We start from the raw sequence: 22,221 nt of genomic DNA, 5'->3' as shown, positions 1-22,221 counted from the left end.
ATATATATATATATATATATATATATATATATATATATATATATATATATATATATATATATATATATATATATATATATATATATATATATATATATATATATACAGTAGTTTTGTTTTCCTGTGTATCTGGCAGCAGTGTAAAGGTGGGAGGAGCCTATTTCCGTAAACGTGATTGGTGGATATTTCCCGCCATTATTAATACCTACGAGTGATTGGTTGGAGGAGGACGATAATACACTTGAATGTTATGGTGTTGTGATCAAATTTATATCGTTGCTAATTATGTTTCGTTAATTAATGTTTATTAAGATTATTGTTATTATTTTTTTTACTTTTATTATTATCATTATTATTATTATTATTATTATTATTATTATTATTATTATTATTATTATTATAATTATTATTTATTATTATTATTGAGATAAGGAAAAAATACTTACATAATCAGTCAGACAGACAGACACACATACACACACACACACACACTGGGGTATCAACTTGAAACTCAAGGGAGACAACTTCTCGAGTCTTACTGTGTGCAAGACAAATTTCTTGTATAATTATGTTAAGACCCGAGGTGTATGTGTGTGTGTGTGTGCGTGTGTGTTTGACTAGCTCTGTCTACGTATTACGGTATATCTGTCAATCCATCCATCTATAAACCATCGATCCATCTATCTATTATCTATCTATCTGTCTATCCACCCAAACACCAGTACCTCCCTCCACCCTCTCACATCTAGGTAAGTAATCAGTAAGTAGATGGAGAACAACCTTAGGAGTACTTAAGAGCTGTAGTTACGTCACCTGGGGGCCTCATTAAACCCCTCACCTTAACTACCCTCTGAGGTCTTGGTTAATGATCGTTCAAGAGGAGTGTGGGTGGTGTAGAGGAGATGGTGGAGGGGAGGGGAAGGTGTAGGGGAGGAATGGGAGAAGGAGGGGAGGAAGAGGATAAAGGGGAGAAGAGAGGGAAAGGAGGAGGAACGTGTGTGTGTGAGAGACTGGCTTACTGACTCTCTCTCTCTCTCTCTCTTTTTGTTATAACTTAATTAAGAGTTTTCGCCGCTACACCCGACCCAACACTCTTAAGTCAGTGAGGTGTAAAGTTTGTTAGTGTAGGTGTGGGTGGGTGTGGGTGTGGGGGTATGTGGGTAGGTGTGGGAGGGAGGATGAGGGATAATGGTAGGAGGGAGATAGGGTGGGGGAGAATGTGGGTAGAGGGTGGATGGGTGTAGGTTGGTGAGTGAGGGAGGGAGGGAGGGTGTAAGGGGAGGTCAGGGAGGAAAAGGTAACTAGGAGGAACTAAGGGTGAGGAAGAGTGAGGTAAAAATAACTCATTTATCCAAAAAATATAACTCTCATATATAGGTTAGGTTAAGTCAGATTAAGTTAGGTTAGGTTAGGCTACGTTAGATTAAGTTAGATTATGATAGGTAAGGTTAATTTAAGTTAGATTGGTTAAGTTTAGGCTAGTTTAAGTTAGATTAGGTTCGGTTAAAGTAGGTTAGATTAGATTAGGTTAAGTTAGGCTAGGTTATGTTAGATTAACTTAATTCAGGTTAATCTAGTCATAAATTTAACTTCAACACCACACGACTTATACAACAGGAAACATAATTCGAGGAAAACCAGCTTAAAAATATACCAAGGCAGCATACAGCTTATCAACGTATGAAAAGCAGCTTAGAAAAAAAATAATGCGAATAAGTCCTGACTCTCTGGCCAGCTTAAAGGATTATGTACGTGTGTGAGGGTAAGTGCATCTTTATTTAGTACTGGAGTGAATAATGTGTCTGTCTCTGTCTGTCTCTGTCTAACCTTGACTGTCTTATGTGGTTGTATGTCTATCCTTTTATTAATTCCCTTTATCTGTCTGCCTGTCTATCTGTCTGTCTTTCTCTATCCTTCTTTTATTAACTCTGTCTATCCCCCCTTCTCTCTCTCTCTCTCTCTCACCCTCCATTTTAACATAACCCACCATCTCCCGGGACTAGTGAAAAGAAGTTGTTGTTTTTTTTTATGTAGATGTGACGATGCTGGTGGAGGCTGTCTACTGTAGAGAGGATGTCAGTCTGTTGGAGCTCTGTGTTGGAAGCTGTTTGTCTGTTCGAGGCTGTATGAGAGATAAGAAGAGTGAGGAAGAATTGAGGAGGGAGAAGATGAGGAGGAAGATGATGAGGAGTAGGAGGAAGATATGGAGGTGAGATAAGGGCGAGGAAGAGGAGGGAAAGGACTAGAGGTGAGGGAAATGAGGAGGCAGAGGAAGAAGAAAGTACGAGAGGTAAAAAGAGGAGAGAGAGAGAGCACCACAATACACATTCTTCACGTGACACAACACAGCAGTAATCTCATCTCTACCGACTTTACTTAAATAAACCCACCACTGAATTTTACCCTCGCGCGCGTGTGTGTGTGTGTGTGAAGAATGCAGACTGAACATAAAACTCCCTCGTGTATAATCTAATTCTCGTTATCTCTCTCTCTCTTTATATCTATCTTTTTATCTATCTCTATTTTCATCGTATAAAAAAATAACAGCCAAGGAAAAACTCAATGTTTACGTTAACACACGAAGTCACGGATCAGTTGATATTTGATGACACGGCCATATTGTGCCTCCCTGTCTCCCTGCCGCCACACTCACTACATCACAACGCTTAACTTTAGCGAATTAATTACGCTTTTGATAGGATAAACTTTTTAATGAGGAACTGCTTATAAACAAAACTAACAATGCCTCCTGCCCGTCATACAGAAGGTTCTATCCCATAATTCTTTACTGTTATTAGCTTAATGTATTACTAAATTTATTGCGCGTTTATACTGCTATTTATAGGCTGTCACTCACTGCAACAATAAGACTATTCAAGAATAACAATATTTAACAACACGGAAAACTGTCAGCATCAAAGCGACGACAGCTTTTACTGCAGTGGATGAAGTGATCTTGGGAGACGAGATATTCATGGGAGGCGTCGGAGTGTGAGGGTTATGGTCGTTTGGTGAGATGCTTATACTGTGGCGCAGTGTGTGTGTGAGAAACGCGGTGAGAGAAATGTAGTTATATAGAAAAACAGAGAGAGACAAATAGAGATGAATAAATAAATAAGTAAATAAATAAATAAATGTGAATTACACGAATCGCTTAGGAACTTCGTGTTTTTTTTTCCTGTGGCTATCAGCATATACAAGGATCAAACGCACTTACTGATTTATTTGCACACACACACACACACACACACACACACACACACATACACACACACACACACATATATCTATATATATATATATATATATATATATATATATATATATATATATATATATATATATATATATATATATATATATATATATGTATAATTTTTTTTTCTTTTTCTTTTCTTTTCCAGGTCAGTGTTCTCGTAAGTAGTTACTCTGCTGAGAATTGGCGGGAAAATTGGTACAGCCGTCAGTTGAATTGTGAAATTTAGCCACAGTTCAGGAAATATATCCCAAGGTGTTCTAGGTGCTCAGTTATTCTTCAACCATCTTGGGAGTGTTTGTCGTTTTAATATGGAAAGAGGCTATTTGTTCGATGGTAATACAGGTATCAACGACCTTTTAAGAACAACCTCCCGCAAGATGTCACCAACTCAAGTTCGGTGAAATTTGCCAAAAAATAATTAAAATTTATTATATTAGCTTGTGCAGGATTAGTAGTTGTATATATGCATTGAATTTATATATGAATTGCAGAATAGTATTATTAAAGTAAAAAACATAAAAATTGAATTACGGGAGCACTAACCTACAGCGTCTTGCTAGTATGGATGCCTTGGACCGTCTGAGGTTGTTCTTGGGGTCATCCGGCGGGAGACTCCGGAAGATGCATTACTTGCCCAATTTAGTTTCTTTAAACCAAAAAATAATATAATCTAAATTGAGTTTTTATCTCATATTTTTTTCATAATATTGATACTATTTTCATAATAAAAAAAAGGATTGATTTATGCGTGAAAAATGAAACACAACACCGGAAAATATTTATATGTGCTCGATTATTATTTCCAACGGTAAAGTAATTAAAATTATTTATTTATCAAAGCATCGAATTTTTGTATACAAGTGATTAATTTACATGTATTTTACACTGGTGTTTTTTAATATAATCATCCAAGTATAATGTTTCCAGATATTGAACAAACAATTTCATTATAACCTGGATATAATAATTTGATTTCCGCCGTTTGTTTTTAATTACAATTTATATTACGGTGATAAATAAGATAAACTGTTTTTAGATGTTAATGTTATTGTGTGTTTTTTTTTATGTGGGGTAATATTATGAGTAGTTTGTTAGTGAAGCCGGTGTTTGAAAAAAAAAATACATCGTAATGTGTAGTCAGATTGGAAAGTTCAGGGTTATGTTGATGTTATTGGCGTGGGTTGAGATAATGTGAGAGAGAGAGAGAGAGAGAGAGAGGCGGGTAGAGAGAAACATTGTGATGCTTCTTTTTCGATTACTGTATAAACTTTGCATATCTCCCCCCTTCCCCCCCCACCCATATATCGCCCACACATGAGTTAATTGGTCAGCAACACAATGACCTCGGATCGTTTGATGTTGGTCACAGGTAAGTCTGATTAATTGACTTACCTGTGGTGCTTCGCTTCGCCTATTCACGTTACGCTTTCATTCTCACCTGTGTTTTATTAATTAAGAGTAAAGCAATACTGGTTAAAGGTATGCACGTGTACAGGTATGCCCGCAGGTACAATGATACTGTACTATAAATATTAAGGCAACAATATTACTGGTACAGCAACACTATGAATTATAGAAACCAATTTATTTGTATTTAAGATTGGGGAGTCTATTAGCACCATCCAATTAGCCAATCAGAAAGTGACGAAAATTGTAAAAAAAAAAATGACAAATTACATAGAAAAAAGAATAAAATTAAAATTCGTAATGATTATAGTCGCAATTTTTTTTAATTGAACGAGGCACACGAGTATTAAGAGGAACATACAGTGTATAGCCTTCATATTTTGTTTGGCTGAAATTATTTATTGTTTGTAGTATTATTTTTTTTTAGACTTTTGCCTTACTTAAACAAGGATATTATTTAAAAAGAGGTGTTGTTTGGTTTGTGGAGGGTAAATATAGCATTTAGGATGTGTGTTTGTGAAAGCTGAGAGGATTGGGGAAGTTAAGTGTTTAAAAGTACACATACACATGCATACATACATACATACATACAGACGCACACAGTTACATACATAGTCACACACACAAACACATACTAATAAAGTTAATGTATTAATTCTCTTAGAGAGAGAGAGAGAGAGAGGGGGGGTGGGAGGGGTAAGTGAGAGATTTTTGGTGTGATGAGAGAGGAGTAGAGAGTGAGTGAGACAGACAAGAGAGAGAGAACTGGGTCACACAAATAACTAGATAAAGAGGGAGAGACAGAAGGCAGACAGACAGAAAGAGAGAGAACAGGTTAACACAACCAGATAAAGTTGTAGAGAGAGAGAGAGCAGGATGACACAAATAACCAGATAATATAGAAAGAGACAGACAGACAGATCCCACGAGGCCTCAACACCATATAATCAACTTAGCCTGGGGGACACAGGGGGGTGCTAATGTCACCTGTTATGGCTAATTAATATTGGGGGGCTGTATTAAAAGTGACTGGGGGGGGGGGCAGGTGGCTAATTGGGGTCATGTTAATACTGGGTAATTACTCCCTTAAGTGTTCAGTCAACTCAGGTCAATATAAAACTAATTTCATATATGTATTAAATGTTTATGTATAAGTATATAATGTATGAAATATTATAATGTCTCAATATTATCAGAAATATTGGGAAAAGTTTAATATAATCTTAAGTTTATTTAATCTTGGTGTATTGCTGGAGTATGAGGCCCACTTAGGTTTTAAGAGTTGTGTAGCCAATGAGATCTCTTTTTGTTAAGGTAAACTATTCTAATTGGTTCTTCTACCATCCTGAAACTTGATCCCTTAGTGATTAGAGTTAATCTGCATAGCCAATGTAGCGTGCAAACACACACACACACACCAATAAATATACACAGTGTGTGTGTTAAGTAAAGATACAAGAGGCGCCCCCTACTAATATATTTAAATTAGGAAGAAACTCTTTAATTGTATTCAAAGGTGACAAACGAATTAAATTGAAAGATTTTATTCCTATCGCGAACAATTTGTCGTCTTAATAATGGAGAGAGAGAGAGAGAGAGAGAGAGAGAGAGAGAGAGAGAGAGAGAGAGAGAGAGAGAGAGAGAATTGAATAATCCATCATATACTGTACACCTGGTAATCAACTGCACATATGTACTGTTCAGATTTATGGGAACAATATTAGTGTGCTTCCTTTACTGTAGATATTACCAAAGGAGATAGAGCAAGGGACACTGGAGTCATCTGCAGGTTGGGGGAGACTTACAACACAAGACAACTGATGGTAAATTGATTGGGTTTTAGGAATGTCAGGGCACACACATGGACGTTTTGGAGGTTTACATGGCTACAAATCCAATGGTTTAAACAGTGATGCTAGTATCTGTGCCCCTGGATGGACAAGAGGTAGATATTTTTACTTGTGTTGAATTACTCCTTGACCCCTTCACTACAGGGATGCCACTTTCAATATTTTACTTGTCTAACACCAGATGATTTTATTCAGCACAGAGGAGGATCCATACATGTACACAAGAGGTTAAGGACCTTTATCTGTTACATTATATTCTCGTGGAGGTGATGAATACGCCTTCATTGTATCAAAATATATTATCAGTGATATATACACCCCAGTATCATAAGTCTCAGGCTAGACCTTCAAAGTATAGTTTGCTCTCGACCAGCTGACACCCTTCCACTCCAGTCTCTGGGTATGAACTGGGGGTAAGGAGTACCCTGGGGATATAGAGCAACAAGCTAAGGTTAACAAGACCAAACTGGATACACTTATCGTCAAGTGAATGAAGCTACACACACACACATACTTGTGGGCCAGATTATTGAAGTTAATCCAGTATCATAATTGACTTAAGCATTCTGAAGAGAAGTGTGTAACCATAATCTGAAATAATTCTTATATGCATACAGAAGCCCTATTACTCATCAGGATGTCTTCTGCAACACCTCCACACTTGGCACTGCATCTTTGTTGAATGCTCATCCATCCATATGCCTTACTTTCATCCATCAATATACTCCTGTAACATTACATCCATATCACAATTTTTACTCTTTTTACACACAACCATTACACTGCATCATAGTCACTCTCATCCTTGTCTCAAACCATTACTACACTGTATCTTCACAAGGTCTTCTCATCTTCCTCACAAACATTGAATACTTTTACATACATTATCTCTATACACCAGAAGTCATCCCTATATACTGATCACCATTTTCATTCTAAATACTACACATATATCTGGATTTACAGAAGCCTCCAAGTACTTCTCTCCTTCCTCATACTGTTCACACTTAATGCTACGTACTTTACTCATGTTGGTCACTACTGTACTTCCCCCTCCTAATAAATGCTCAAACTAACCCTAAAACATCAAAACAAATGCTCACACTCAAAACTTAAAAAACATATTATTCTTAAACAACTCCTAGTGTGTCTTTCCCATTTTACTTCATTTCCTCACTTGAAAAACATCACTCATAGCTTCCAAAACAAAATTCTACTTCATGGTAGCAAGAGGCCTTCTATCCAAACTAACTATACAGTACTCAAGATAATATTACTGATGATCCTATTGGGTAAACCTAAATGGGGTGACGTCAATTTACCACGAAGTCGGGTCTTGCGTAGAATCCTTGTCAATTGAACCGGCTTTATCTAAGACACTCGTGGGCGGGCGGGAGGGAGGAAGAACTGGAGGAGGAGGTCAATTCATGTCTTTTATTAACATTACGGTTGGTTATATTCGTTGATAAGGAACAATCTAATACAGAGTGACTGGGTTGTACATGGTACCTTCAGTATAGTATAAGTATCAAGATAATGTGAATTGGAATAAAAAATAAAAAAATTGACTTTCCTAGAGAACCATCCTGACCTCACCATGAACACACAACAAGTTACTTGAAGCTGGACACAACACAACCTGAGTAACACAAGAACACTACTTGTATAAAACACATAGCCAAGCATGACACACTAAGATTTTAATTCACATTTCTCTTTCTTTATCTCTCTCTCTCTAAGTGCAATAAATTCTAGTGTTTCTCCCAAGGGTTCCAGTATAACATGAACCTTTTATGGCATTATTGTACAAATAAAAATAAAGAGTACAAAATATATAATCTTTTCATAACTCACGACCACAACAGCTTGTACACAGCAACTCTTCTCAATATTTAATAACCATTAGATTAAGTTATTTGTATATATAATATTATCACTGAAAGTTATCATCTACAGTCATCTGCTGTAGTTTTTTAAGTACTAATCAAAATATCTGTACTGTACTAACACACTTTTATTACAAACATCTGGGGGTGGAAGGGGAGGGGGTAGATCTGGGGGTGGAGGGAGTAGATCTGGGGGTGGAGAGAGGATCTGGAGAGGGGAGAAAGAATCTGGGGGTGGAGAGGGAGAAGTAGATCTGGGGTGGAGGGAGAAGTAGATCTGGGGTGGAGGGAGAAGTAGATCTGGGGGTGGAGAGGGGAGAAGTAGATCTCGGGGTGGAGAGGGGAGAAGTAGATCTGTAGATCTGGGGGTGGAGAGTGGGGGGGAGAGTAAAACTGGTGGTGGAGGGGGGGGGTAGTACAGTACCTGGCTCTCTGACTAACAAGGGATCAGTCGTCTGTCTCCCTGAACAAATCTTACTATTTATTACACAACAGTTGACACAACCTTCACTCTGCCAGAGGCGCTCATGAGGCGGCCAGGATAGTTCTGTAAAGCTGAATATTCACAGCTCCACAGCAATATGGTAAAAAACAAAAATAATAAAAATAATAATTATGGACACTATAAAATGCATTATAGTTATGTGAGTAATAACTTGCTAATATATATAACTATTTACAAGCATATTATAAAAAGGTACTACATGTATGTTTTTAAAAAAATAAAAATGAAATGTCGCAGTAGACAAAATTGAGTCTTAGAGAGAAAGACTTGAATTATTGGCACATGACAGTACAGTACTTATTAGCAATTACTGCCAATACATATTTCAAGCTATCTTAGTGATATTTCTGCAGAGCTGTGAATGTTAAGAAGCATTAACAATCACACTTGTATCCTCAGGCACTAAGGGTATCCTGCCTGCTGCCAGAGATAGTTATCATGGCTTCATTGGTATGAATGATAGGAACACAATTTTTTATACAAAATTTACTTTTCAAAAAGTTCACTTCTACACAACCCACTGACAGCCATTTCTCTTTGGGTAAGTCAACTTCAATTTTTTTTATTTTTGTTTCCTTCATTTGCACAGCAAACTGCAATGGCCAAATCATACAAGCATTTATGAGGTTCACTTTAAGATGTGGCAAAAACAGTGTGCAGGACAGCCAACAGTCACCAACTGGGACAACTTGTGGGTACTGACTGAGGCAACAGGCTGGAACTGGGATTTTCTCCCTTAAATGCTAATCACTGAGTGTGTCACCCACAGTGGTACACAAGGATATTTTTAGTTACAACAGCCATGTACAAAGCTTTTTCAGTACTGAAACTCAGACGGGGACGAGACTCCCGGGAAAACGCGAGAGCATCAGGAGTACAGTATCAAGCACTTCCAAGATTTCTTCATTCATCAAAAGAAAATGTGTCCAAACACCTCCAAAAGTTCACAAGACAGAGAAAGGATCCCACAAGGTGGCAATATACCTGGTTATCCTTCTAACAAAACAGCAATATTAAGATCCCTGAAGCTCAAGACATGAGCCTATGAAAGCTGGTTGCTGGTGGTAAAGGAGATTTAAAAGAATATTTACCAATAAATAAATTTGGTCAGTGTAATTATGATAACTGTTCAGTTTGGGATTAACAAGTACCACTTCCTATATCTAGACAGTGAAGAAGGATGATGATGAGAGCTTAACACTAACTAAGGGATGGAGTCACTACAGTACAGTTCTCACAATGAATGCAGGGCAGGCAAAGTCATACACATATTACTGATAGACATATTAGACATGTAAGCACAAGAGTCATGAGACATAATTTAAATTATTGCCAATGGAATATCTAAATATCAAAACAAACTACTGAACTGTTACCTACTTCATGACCTCGGGATACAGTCTAACTGAAAAAAAAATTTCTTAACCACCTATTATGCCAAGAGGAAACACTGTAAATACATACGACGTGTTACACTTTAATAAATCACAGTGAAACCTCCATATAACGGACATCTCTCTTCATATAATCCACTAGATGGGGGGGTTCATGTCTATCGGACCCTCATTATAAAGGACTTTCATCTCTAAGTAGTTCGTTAGATGGAGCTTTCGCACCCAACGAACCCTCGATATAGCGGACTTTCCTCTCCGTGTAGTCCATTAAATAGAGGTCTCACTGTACACGGTGATAGCACTACATGAACAATTATGACTAAAATCTGAAAGTACATAAGTTTGGTCATGGAAAAATAAATACTTTCTGTTTAAGTAGAGAGAGAGAAAAAGGTACAGTATACATAACTTGATCTGTGAGAAAAAACTACAAAGAGAATGACTTTGTGCTGAAAATTAAGACAAGAATCAATACAAGTGAACAGAAAAAAGAAAAAGTGATAAGGAAAATATTAAAATTGCACTAATGCATCACATCTAGCAAGAGAAGTACAGTATTACAATGACTTAAAAAATTCAGATATCATCCATTTCAATTCCTTAACATCTACAATAAAACATACAGTATATACCTTATCACAGCTACACATTCTTCACATTTTTTCCCCCTTCTTTAGGAAATTTATTTCTTCGCTGACTTGCATTAATCGACGAGGGAAAAAAAAATTAAATCCAAGTCACTATATGGCAAACTTACTCACAATTTATAAAGAAATTAATAACATGTTGCCTGAATTAAAACTCATCAAAAAAATTCAATTACATTCATCTCAAAACCAAATTGTACAAAAAATAATTAATAATGTGATTTTTTTTAAGCTTTTATAAAACAGACGGCAGCACGGCAATAAAAAAATATACACGGCATTGAACAAAAATCTGATCGAACTCTACCTGACGTTGTGTGTTTCTTGAATCATTCCTGTCCATCCTGTTCTTCCTCCAATTCTAAATGTAAATATTCTTGAAACCTAATATTTACGTGATTATCGGCAGCATTATGGTACTACAGGGTATATATTTACCGTCCCTAAGTACTATACTGTTACCCCTTCACACAACATCCTTGCCATTAATGCATTAGAATATGTACATTAAAGTGTTTCATTTTGAGATCAATGACCAAATTTCACAGTATATTACCTATGATATTTTACAACAACAATTTAGTTTCTTCGTGTGTAAACCAACAATAATACTCAAGGCAAAAACTGACCACCAAATTCACTTCAACACACAGCATCTTAAAATGTTTTGATATCACTCAATAGTCTTCCCCATAAACCTGACTATATTAAGTTACCTGTATCGAATGTATTATAAATAAGAGGCACTTGACTGGCTAAAATAATCATTTGACAAACTCTGCTTATGTTAATGATGTGGCTATGTTAAAGGAGGGAGCATCATGTAATTATATAGACGACGACGACATTGACAATTAGTATCAGGTAATAGTTAGAGAAATATAAAGAAAAAAGTAGTACTGTAAACACATTTTTCCCATTTCTTAAGAACACCTGTACACTCCAGGCTCAATGATCACATGACTCACACACATAGAACAAATTATACGGTATAATTGATTGTATTTGGCCAACTCAGCAAAATTTCAAGCTTTAGTGCAATTATTATACACATCATTCTTGCCACTATGTCAAGTTTAACACTATAATTCAATACTATAAGGCAGCAAATTTAGAAAAAATATATTTAATGTTGAAAGGAATATGTTCGCTTGTAACCAATAATCATAACAACCCTTTTATCACATTGCAAAAAGTAAAACTATTTTTTTTATAGAAACTCAAAGTCCTTGATCACTGACAGCAATTAAAGTGATTACAAGTTTCTTATAATACTTAACCTAACCAGCGCATGCAAGTAACTTCTATGACAAATCAGACATGAAAAATAATTCTGGTCACATATAGAAATAATGATTAGAAAGTTTAATAATAAAGTGTATGTCAGCTTAGAAATTAGACCCACAATAAAAGGACAAAGAATTAAAACATTACATTATGCCCATTACAGTTGGGAGGAGGAAGACGATGCTTCACTCTGCTACCCAGCTGAAGAGGTCACCAGTGGGCATCAAAAAATGCATCAATGTTTTAATCCAATGTTTCTGTCCTTTATTGTAAGTATATTTCTAAGAAAGTAAACAGCTAATTGCTGCACCTTTCTTTGACTCGTGAAATCTCCATCAAATCCCTGTGTTTCTCTGCCTGTGTTGATCAGCAGAAGATAAACTAGTAGTATTAAGTCTATGAATGGATAACATCATCGGATCTTAGCTAAAGTACGGTATACGCAGACTTAAATTTCAGTCACGTTAAACTGTATCAAACTCTCTCAAGACATAATATTTATCTGTCTTATTTATACTCTTAAGTCTTCCTTAGCTCTATCAAACTCATCCTTAGTCGTGTACACAACATAAAGTCTGTTTGCTTCTCTTCTAGAATCATGAACCCCAAGATTCAGACTCATGAATCCAAAGGACTTTTGGACAGAATAATATATCAATCTACTGTACTGCTTCGGGTTCAAGTCTGAATCTTGGGGTTGTTCATAGTTCAGGGAGAGAGGTGAATGGACTTAGTAGTTGAATGTACTGTACTAGACATTGGGCATAAGTATATATTCACATTGTTGTATATTATTGTATCTGCTATTACTGTACTGTACAACTAGAGACTGCATCATAACAAGGAGGCTGTCAGGCGCTTTGTAGGAACTATAAGTCCCGTAATTTAAGCAAAAAATCACAACTTTAGTTTGCTTTAGCAAATTTGAGCAATTACTCTACAGTTTTACAAGTTAAGTGAAACATTACATCACTTATTGTTCACAGGCATGCATTGTTTTTATTAATTAGAATAAATTATTTATAGAATGGACTCATCTGAAGGTAGAGGAAGAAAGTCATCGTACAGTAAGTCAGTCACACACCTGTACGACGGCGATCAAGTCTTTACACTATACACAAGAGGAAGGAACATCACAAGCAGTGGAATGAAGTCCATGGGTGTCGGTTGTGAAAAAAGATGAAGGTTAAGATTCAGAGATCTGTCCAATCACAGCAGACCTTCATTACACAGCAGCTTGAGAGGTAATTACTGAATAAGCGTACAGTATTGCCATCCTGGGTGATAATCTACATACAGTATATTTTTTTTTCATTCATAAAATACCTCTCCTTATACAAAATTTCTTGCACTATATCTTGACACATCTGACACTTCTTTTTCAAGTTTACTCCTATAAAGGTTAATGCACTGAAACATAACCTATGGGAGCTAGAATGAAAATGCCCATACAGTCTAGTCTAGCTAATTCAGTGAATCTTGTCTCATGCTTCTGTTCAGTAGAGACTCTCTGTTTGGGAGGAATGGCAACTGGAAGTATCACACAAGTCCTACTACATTTCATCAAAAGTTACATAGAAAATCACAATGAACTGGGAATAGGAAACTTTGAGGATGGAGACGGGTGGCGTTAGATAACAACAAGTGTGAGAACAGCTCGGCTACAACGGGTGGCGTGATACTGTATATATAACAAGCGGTACTCTGAAGTTAACTCAGCAGTAAGGTCCCATCTGAACTATCCAACCTAACTTTCAAGACTCACATCATGGAATCACTTGCATTTTGAACTTCTAGGTTATTATATTATAATTATTCATACAAATTGTCTATATATATATATAATATATAAAAAAAAATTATTCTGGTCTTGCTCAAACACAACTCAACTTGACTTCTGATTATGACTTTAATATTACTACCATTCACTCACTCAAGACCACATTCACGCATGTCAATACACTATTTACAGAATGTGCTCAGCCAGAGTAGTTTAACATCAAGGTGCGTTTAGATTCTTCCAATATAAAATGGCTTTAAAACCTAAAATGTCAATATAAAAAACTTGGGAAGTCAAAACATCCCGCAGATTTCACGGAAACGTAAACCACCTCGAATAAATTACCCAGAAAACGTTGACTGTACTTACAGAGGGACGACACACCTTTACGAACCACACACGCACGCACGCACACACACACACACATCACAAATGCAGTAGTTTGGTTGTTTTGTTTTTTATTTTGCATTAACTCGCTTGCAGTAGTCTGGACGACACACTTGGAGGACAACTTATGGATCTATACTGGAAGCATTAAGTGTTACACAGAAACTATTAGAAACATATACAAAATAACGCTCTCTTGTACCAAAAAATTCTTCATGACATACTATTTTTTTTCGTCTTATTGTTCCTGAAGGAGAAATACGAACAGGATCTTTAAAACAATGTACATAACTAGGACTTGATAAGGCACTTGTCCTCAATACTTTACACTAATATCTTCGCTAGTCAGAGTACTGTCTACTTCACTCTCTCGTTTTCATCCTCAACGTCGAGGTTTACGCTACACTACACGCTGACTCTCAGGACAATGGAGGGATTCAGAAGCTTTTCCATTGAAGTCTCCATGATTCCCATAAACAGCCGTTATGTCTCTTTGATTCTACATCGAAGGCAATCTTCAAAAAACAAGAGAGTCGCTAATAGACCTCATGGTAGGAGAGCAGGTATATATTAGCCTCAGGATTGCACTATTTTCTACTTAAATTGGAGTTTGGGGGCAAAGTGGCAGACTTCTGTACAACAAATGGACGATAAGATGATCTGGTTGACTCTCTGAAAAAAATAAAATAAATAAATAAAAATATACCCAACACTAGAACTCTAAACTTTATTCTAATCTTAAAAATATTACGGAATTTAAATCTATTACTAAAATCAAACATACTTAGCAAAAAAAATTTACAATCACTAAAACAGTAATGTAAAATCCCTCATGTTGAAGTGTTGTAAAATATATCATCATACGAACTTAGGATAAAAATACTTAAGTTCAGTAAAGCCTTTAATTAATGGACTACATGTTGAAGAGAGGAGGAGAGTCTATTATATCGAGGGTCTATTAAATGTTAAACCTCCATATAACAAACAATATGGAGATGAAAGCCCATTATATCGAGGGTCCATGATGTGAAACCCTCAACTAACGGATTATATGGAGGGTGAAGTCCATTATAAGGAGGTTTCACTGTTCCTGTATGCTGTACTTAAATTCAGTCAATCAAAAATACTAAAGTCAGAAGTGGTTGTTAGATATTCCAGCAGTGATCGGCAGTTATCAGTCTAACAGTCAATGAGTTACTAACACCACTTGTACATTACTTGGTCTTACACCCCCTTAAAAAAATAAGACTTGTAGTTATAATACACAAATTTATCATCATTTAAGCAAGTGATAAGCCAGTGTAAATATTTAAAGTAACACACAGGACTGATATAAAACTGGGAATCACAAGATGGAGTGAAAACTGCATAGCTATACAGGTCGGAAAGTTGTTTTGATCAGCCGGGATTGATATTCATACACTGAGATCTCCACAAACCAATAAACAAATCATGTGTTGCAAAGTCTTAAAAAAAATCTGTCAATAATGTGTACAGTTACTTTGTTTATGTAACAAAAGAGACACAAACAAATTCTTACATCCATCAATAACAATTATGATTACCAATGATTGCATATCCACAAATCTTACTTCCCCTCTATATAAATAACGACTTTTGTATTTCTGTCTGATGATAGAGAAGGAAATCACAACCTGTAGTATATGTTTTCTATCTAGCACTCTACACTGTATTGTATCAAATAATGTTAGGGGAAGGGAGTTAATTTGCTGATGTCATGATGTTATTACTGTGCTCATTACTAGGTCTTTAAGTGCGTCCATCAACCAAACTCATACCTCCTGTACTTTCTCATATCAGTTACACATAAACTACATTAAAATACTCTACAGAAATTCAGGAAAATCTTAAAAATAAAATCCTACTTCATCTACATAAAACAATGAAAGAACAACAATCTGAGAGAAACTACACAAGGGGTTAATATTAATATGTTATTGATTGACAATGATTTAAGATATTTCTTTAGATGCAGTTTACTGAGACATGGGCAGAGAGCATACATGTTCAGCCCTGTGTGTGTAAGGCTTGAAAAATGGTATTGTTGATTGTGAAAGGTGCAAAGCAAGATTAAACACGAGTGCTGTCAGGTGAGAACATGCATTGATGTGAGTGTTGTGACTAAAGTGCAGACAAGTTAAAGATTCAATGATATAATCGTCAAGTGTGAAACTCTTCTTCCACAAACGCTGGTCTAACCAAGATAAAATGCTTATTAACGTTACCATTCACTATGGGGATGCCACTTTTAATAGTTAATTCGGCTAATGCTGAACAATTTTATTCAACACAGAGGGGATCCCATACACAAGTGGTTAAATCTCCCAGAAAACTGAGTTGTAAACATTTTCTAAATACAGTACAGCAGCTGTGTTATTAGCCAAGCTGTGAGACAAAGAGATCATACTGTCATGATGGTGAACAGTCAATGGATTTCTGCTATTCAAACATATAAAAAATAAATTCTTTTCTATAGAGTAATACACTGCTATGTGGTATAATCAAGAGATACAGTTTTAAGAATGATCTTGAAGAGACAGGGGATAGACCGTACATGTCATCCAGTCTTTCACCATAAAACCAAAGCTGCAGTAATAACACATCGTCGGGTCTGTCCGTCATCATGCAAGTACCACAGTTTTTGGTTTAGTGTGACATAAGGGTTAATTATTAATAGCTGAAATAAAGTTTGAAAAGCAGGGAAGCGAAAATATCAATGGTAGTGCGTGTGGTGCTGAAACACTAAAAAGAATAAAGAAGCAAACCTTGGCGGCAAAACTCAAGTGTAAATACTCCCTCATTTACTTGTTGTCTGAAGCTGCATAGTCCTAAAGGCTTTTACATTCTGCAAAATCCACAACCAAATCAACAACATTAATATAACGTTTACCATGCTGATTAATAGGCCAAACAGCTTCTTTTTTTTTTTCTTTTTTTTTTTTTGCAGTTTAAAGGATGTTTTATTAGATTAGGCTGATGGAAGGGGAGGAGGAGGAGGGGGGGGGGACATAGATACAGCATTCATCCAAGCTCTTTCTGGGATGGAAATATAATACAGGTATATACAATTAACAACAAAGAAGCATGACAGAAGGAAAATAAACAAACAAAATATACCAACATATACTCTACAAAATACTCTCCCAAAGATCTTTCTATCATACAGACAATATTAGGTCTTTATAATCTTCAACTAAGGACAGGTGGATGGATGAATGACAGGTAAAACAAATGAATAAGTTAAGAATGTTCCTCCTGCTAAGTCATGGCGTCGGTGAATAGGGAAGAGTCAACTGGTAATGGGTGAGAAACTGGTTGAGTGGTGGTGGTAATAGAGTGATGTATTGATATGTTTAAATGGAGATACAGTACACTTCTTCTTCACTTTTGTCAGTATCCTCTCTCTCTCTCTCTCTCTCTTACACACACTACTTCATCACTGACATCCACCAACAACCATATCTGAGGAAAATGGCTATGGATGAACTTAATGACTCAAGAAAACTGGGATATGAATGATACACAAGACAGGGAACTACATCTGGAGGGAGGGAGGAAACACGAAGAGAAGAATATCCCTAAAAACAGACTCTACAAGGACCACCCCATTGCACTCCTGGGAAACGGCATGAGAGATACACTAGAAATACTGTACACTAATGGCCAAAAGGAAAAAAAAAATGACTAAAGGCATAAATGCAAACTATGACAGTAAATAAAGAAAATGTAATGACTTGAATAATAAATGAAAGGAAAACAATGCCATGGTGTTATTCCATGAACCCAAACTATGAGTGTTTTAAATGCAAGCATAAAAACAAACCAAGCTAACAAAAAATACTCTTGCTCCTATTTATATATATATAAATATGTATGCTCCTATTTATATAGATGTATACTGTATTTATATCTATGTATACTTAAATGTAACTTCCCCATTCACAGGCCTTATGAGGTAATGGTACATAAGCCTACCATACCTGATGAAGGAAATACTCTGCTTGGCAAGGCTGCAGAACACTTAATTTACTGTTACCTGCGGCACTTACCTAGGGGAGACTTTGGCACCGTCAGGGCCACCAGCATTGTTGGCCTTGTACCCTGACTTTTGAATCTTCTTCGACAACCGCAGTACCCAATTCTGCAAAAAATAGAAACGGTTTGTAGCTCCTTGGGTGACTTTATATAATCAATCGGTAAAAGAGATGAAGGAATATTGTTTTGCACAAAATCAAATATCAATTCTCACTTTCTTTAGGTTTGGTTATGATAGTTTCAGTTTGGTTTGGTTAGGTTAAGTAAGGTTAAGGGGGTTGGTTTGTGTTCAATTGACTTGTGAACATTAGGTAGTGACTCCGACAACTGTTGCCATAAGAGGAGGGAGACTCACCTGCTGGCATTCAACTGTGGGAGCCAGAAGCAGTAGTTCCTTGGCTGTATTCAAATCATAGTTAACTTTACATGGAGCCACCAACTCCTCTTTGCGCTCCAGGTGGTCCCGGTGGATCTTCAAACGACACCCTGTGCAGATAAACTGATCGTGAGTAAAAGTAAATTGTAAACAAGAGGAAGCTTATTAGTTATATACCTTGTTCCCTCAGGCACTAGAGAGATGATTACCCACACCTAGGATCTCTCCCACACACTGCACCCATTATCTCCCTCCCTCTAGTGTTAAACTCTCTGAAATAACACCTGATCATGTCACTAGTCTGGTTGTTACTAGTGACATATGGCTAGGACTGGCAGCTTGTAATTCAAATAAAGATAAAGTGACTTTACAACAGACTGAGATCTTAGCAAATACGAAGTAGTTGATGCGAATTTGAAATGATAAATAAACAACCACCTAAAATGCATAAACGGACTTACGTCTACACTCAAGAGCCGGTGGAGGTTTGAACATGTGCCACAGGTGCCGCTGACAGACCTCACAGTTGGTGGGCATGTGGAAGCTAATAGCCAAAAATTCATGGCCTTTGTGGACTAGAGTCCCTGCTTTGTCCGGGCCTGCACCCTCGAGGAGAGCCAGAGGACCAGGGTTATCGCCGGGCTTTCGACTCTCCCCTTCACCAGCGTATAACAACTGAAATGATCCATGTTAGCTTCAGCAGTACAGTAATTAAATCAAACAAAATCCAGTAAAATAACAGCTACTGATTATAAGACTTTAATTAATTCAACAAGTCACATATATATCACATAATGCAGTGTGTATAAACAAGCATCTACCTGCACCTGCCATACATACATATGCCCACTCACACACAACAACAGTCCCTAACCACAGAAAACATCGAGACACTAACCTGGAATATTCTGGGGATGTCTCGTGCCTCCGCTCTAATAACATCACCTTGTGTTACTGACCGAACATGAAAGAGTTTTCTGTGAGGAAGCAAAACAAAACAAAAATGGTCATTACAGAAACTTCACAATTACTGCATTTCTACAGTATTTTAAAATTCTGCTATTACACTACCATTAACTATTCCCTGTTTACTATAAACTTTCCTAACATTGATCCTCTTTACACTGTTACTCTACATAGCTTACTAAGCAAATATCCCAAGGTAACTGGCTATCAATACTTCTTTAATATTTTTTTTTATGATAATGAAAAACCAGAAAAAAAAAATCCATATGAAGCTTTTAATTCGACATCTTATTTTTATTTACACTGAACGGGAAGAACTGCAATGGCTTCCCTCGACATACGTACGTTAGGTCGAGGATGAGAATGGGATCCGAGTTTTGTTTATCGTTCTCGGAGTTGTAGAAGATGATTTTCCTGGACGACACCACCACGTACTGCCGCCGCCAGCCGTGACGTTTTATATTCTGTTTGTTGGGTATGGACAGCCAACCCTCCAGCCGGGATTCTGTAACGATGAGTGAATGAGAGTGTGAGAGAGAGAGAGAGAGAAGAGAAAAAACAAAAAGCCACACTTAATATAAAATGTTCAGTATCCCTCCAGCTAAATACTGACCCAACTCATCGATGTCGTTGTCAGCGCCACTACTGAGGGAAGCCGTCTCACTGTTGATGTTGGCCAGCTTGCAGGTGAGGGACTCAATCTCGGAGTCCTTAGAGTCGGCCTCCATCTGAAGTCGTACCTTGGCCTGACTCTCCTCGTACAACAGCGCCTGAAGATCCTGGACTTCCTTCTGATATTTGGACACCATTTGAGAGAACTTGTCACGTTCCTGCAGAGGTAAATAAAGCAAACGGATTAAGTAAGAAACAAAACATAAATCAATCGTGGAGTCGGTCACAAATGCTGTTGGATGATGTGAAAATGTAACACCAAAACTAGACATTAAATTCAATACTAATTTTTTATTTATGTGCTAAAAATTTCACATCATTACGATTCATTACTAGATTACTATTATTTTTCCATACTATATTATACCGTGTATATTATATTTATAATCATGAAGAAAAAAATGTTCCACAGTAAATGGTATAGTATTGTTGTTAGTTCAAAAGACCTAATGCTTTTAATGAATTTCAGAATGAACATTGAGACTCCTGTTGTCTCAGTAGAGTTGTCAAAATCATTTACTCCTTTACAGCATATTTCCTCTCAACACAATTTTGTAAAGATAGTTATTTTTAAGCGACTGTACTTATATTACATACACATGAGATATATTACAGCGGTACAGTACACCCTCACCCTCCCTCAGTGACTCACCATGGTCAACTCCTGCTGTAACTTCCTACACTCCTTCTCTTTTCTCCTCAGGTCGTTGGCCGAGGCCTTGGGTTTACGACTGGCCGGGAGATTCTCCTTGCGGGCCATGATCTCCGCTAGTTTGTTGACCGCCTGCATCTTCAGGAGCTGTTCTTGTTTCAGCTGTTTACTAAGTTTGTCCAGCTCCTCCTTACGATCATACGTGGTCTTCTTGTACTCTGGAAGGAATAAAACTTGTGGTCAGTCACATAATTCCTCTCTGATGCTATAACAGTCAAGTGTATCCAGTTGTCAACAGGAGGAAGTGTTGTGCTTAAGAGCAACACCGACAGACAAAAACTTCTCCCCAGACCAACCTTCCTCAAGACGCTGGACCTGAGCATTAAGCGCCTCCTTGTCTTGCTTGAGGCTCTCCACTGACCGATTCAGCTCCTGTTCTCGTTCCATTATCTGTGAAATATATGACTCCGTATAACAAAGATTTTTATATATGTGACTAAAGGTGTATTAAATTATAGTGAAAGCTCTATTTAACAGACTAAATGAAAAAGAATGTTGTTATATCGAGGATCTGTACAGTAGTATTAAAAAAGTAATTTTAATTGGAAAATCATAAAGAACTAAAAAGGTATTGCTGTAGTTTGCTTCTTTTTTCTTACTATAACTGACAAAAACAACAGAGGTTAAACTCACAGCATTAAGAACAGAATCTTTCTCAGTGATGTCTGATGTATGTCTGGAAAGAAGATCCTGAATTTCTAATTCTTTCACAGTCTTCTCCTTCTCCAGCTCTGCTACTGTCTCCTCTGCGATGGAGCAGGCCAGAGCCTCGGAGTCGGCTCGTCCAACAGCCAACTGCAACTGTTGAGTGAGGCTCGTGCGCTCCTCCTCCAACTCCATCACCTGTCGGCTCTTGTCTTCTGCCTCTTCACGAAGCTCCCGTACCTGAGTCTTGTAGAGTGTCTGAAAGTTTAACCAAAACATATACATCAAACTCAACCTTCTTGTAATATGGATACCTATCACACACAAAATAAATCTTGAAAATAAATAAGTCCAAATACTGTTTACTACTCTAGTCATGCCAACCTGCAATG

General features: G+C 36.9%; 1 protein-coding gene across 4 annotated transcripts in view; it reads right to left on the bottom strand.

Moving 5' to 3' along the window:
- Positions 1-10,005: 10,005 nt before the first annotated feature.
- The window catches only part of LOC121868539 (rho-associated protein kinase 2-like), a 30,145-nt gene continuing 17,929 nt past the window's right edge, over positions 10,006-22,221 (bottom strand). For 2 of the 4 annotated variants that reach the window (XM_042369247.1, XM_042369248.1), the window contains 10 exons: positions 21,818-22,087; positions 21,481-21,574; positions 21,125-21,342; positions 20,414-20,630; positions 20,146-20,305; positions 19,733-19,811; positions 19,296-19,509; positions 18,814-18,944; positions 18,473-18,564; positions 10,006-15,074 (listed from right to left, as the gene is read on the bottom strand). In XM_042369247.1, coding sequence (XP_042225181.1) covers positions 14,990-15,074; positions 18,473-18,564; positions 18,814-18,944; positions 19,296-19,509; positions 19,733-19,811; positions 20,146-20,305; positions 20,414-20,630; positions 21,125-21,342; positions 21,481-21,574; positions 21,818-22,087 — 1,560 coding nt within the window. In that variant the 3' untranslated portion in view covers positions 10,006-14,989. Of the gene's footprint in view, positions 15,075-17,188; positions 17,269-18,472; positions 18,565-18,813; positions 18,945-19,295; positions 19,510-19,732; positions 19,812-20,145; positions 20,306-20,413; positions 20,631-21,124; positions 21,343-21,480; positions 21,575-21,817; positions 22,088-22,221 lie in introns of all 4 variants that reach the window. The other 2 variants (XR_006089417.1, XM_042369249.1) reach the window with 2 other exon arrangements.

Source organism: Homarus americanus, unplaced genomic scaffold (assembly GCF_018991925.1).
Source record: "Homarus americanus isolate GMGI-L3 unplaced genomic scaffold, GMGI_Hamer_2.0 scaffold59495, whole genome shotgun sequence".
Lineage (NCBI taxonomy): Eukaryota > Metazoa > Arthropoda > Malacostraca > Decapoda > Nephropidae > Homarus > Homarus americanus.
The sequence above is the reverse complement of the archived record's forward strand: the minus strand, read 5'-3'. Positions and strand labels throughout refer to the sequence as shown.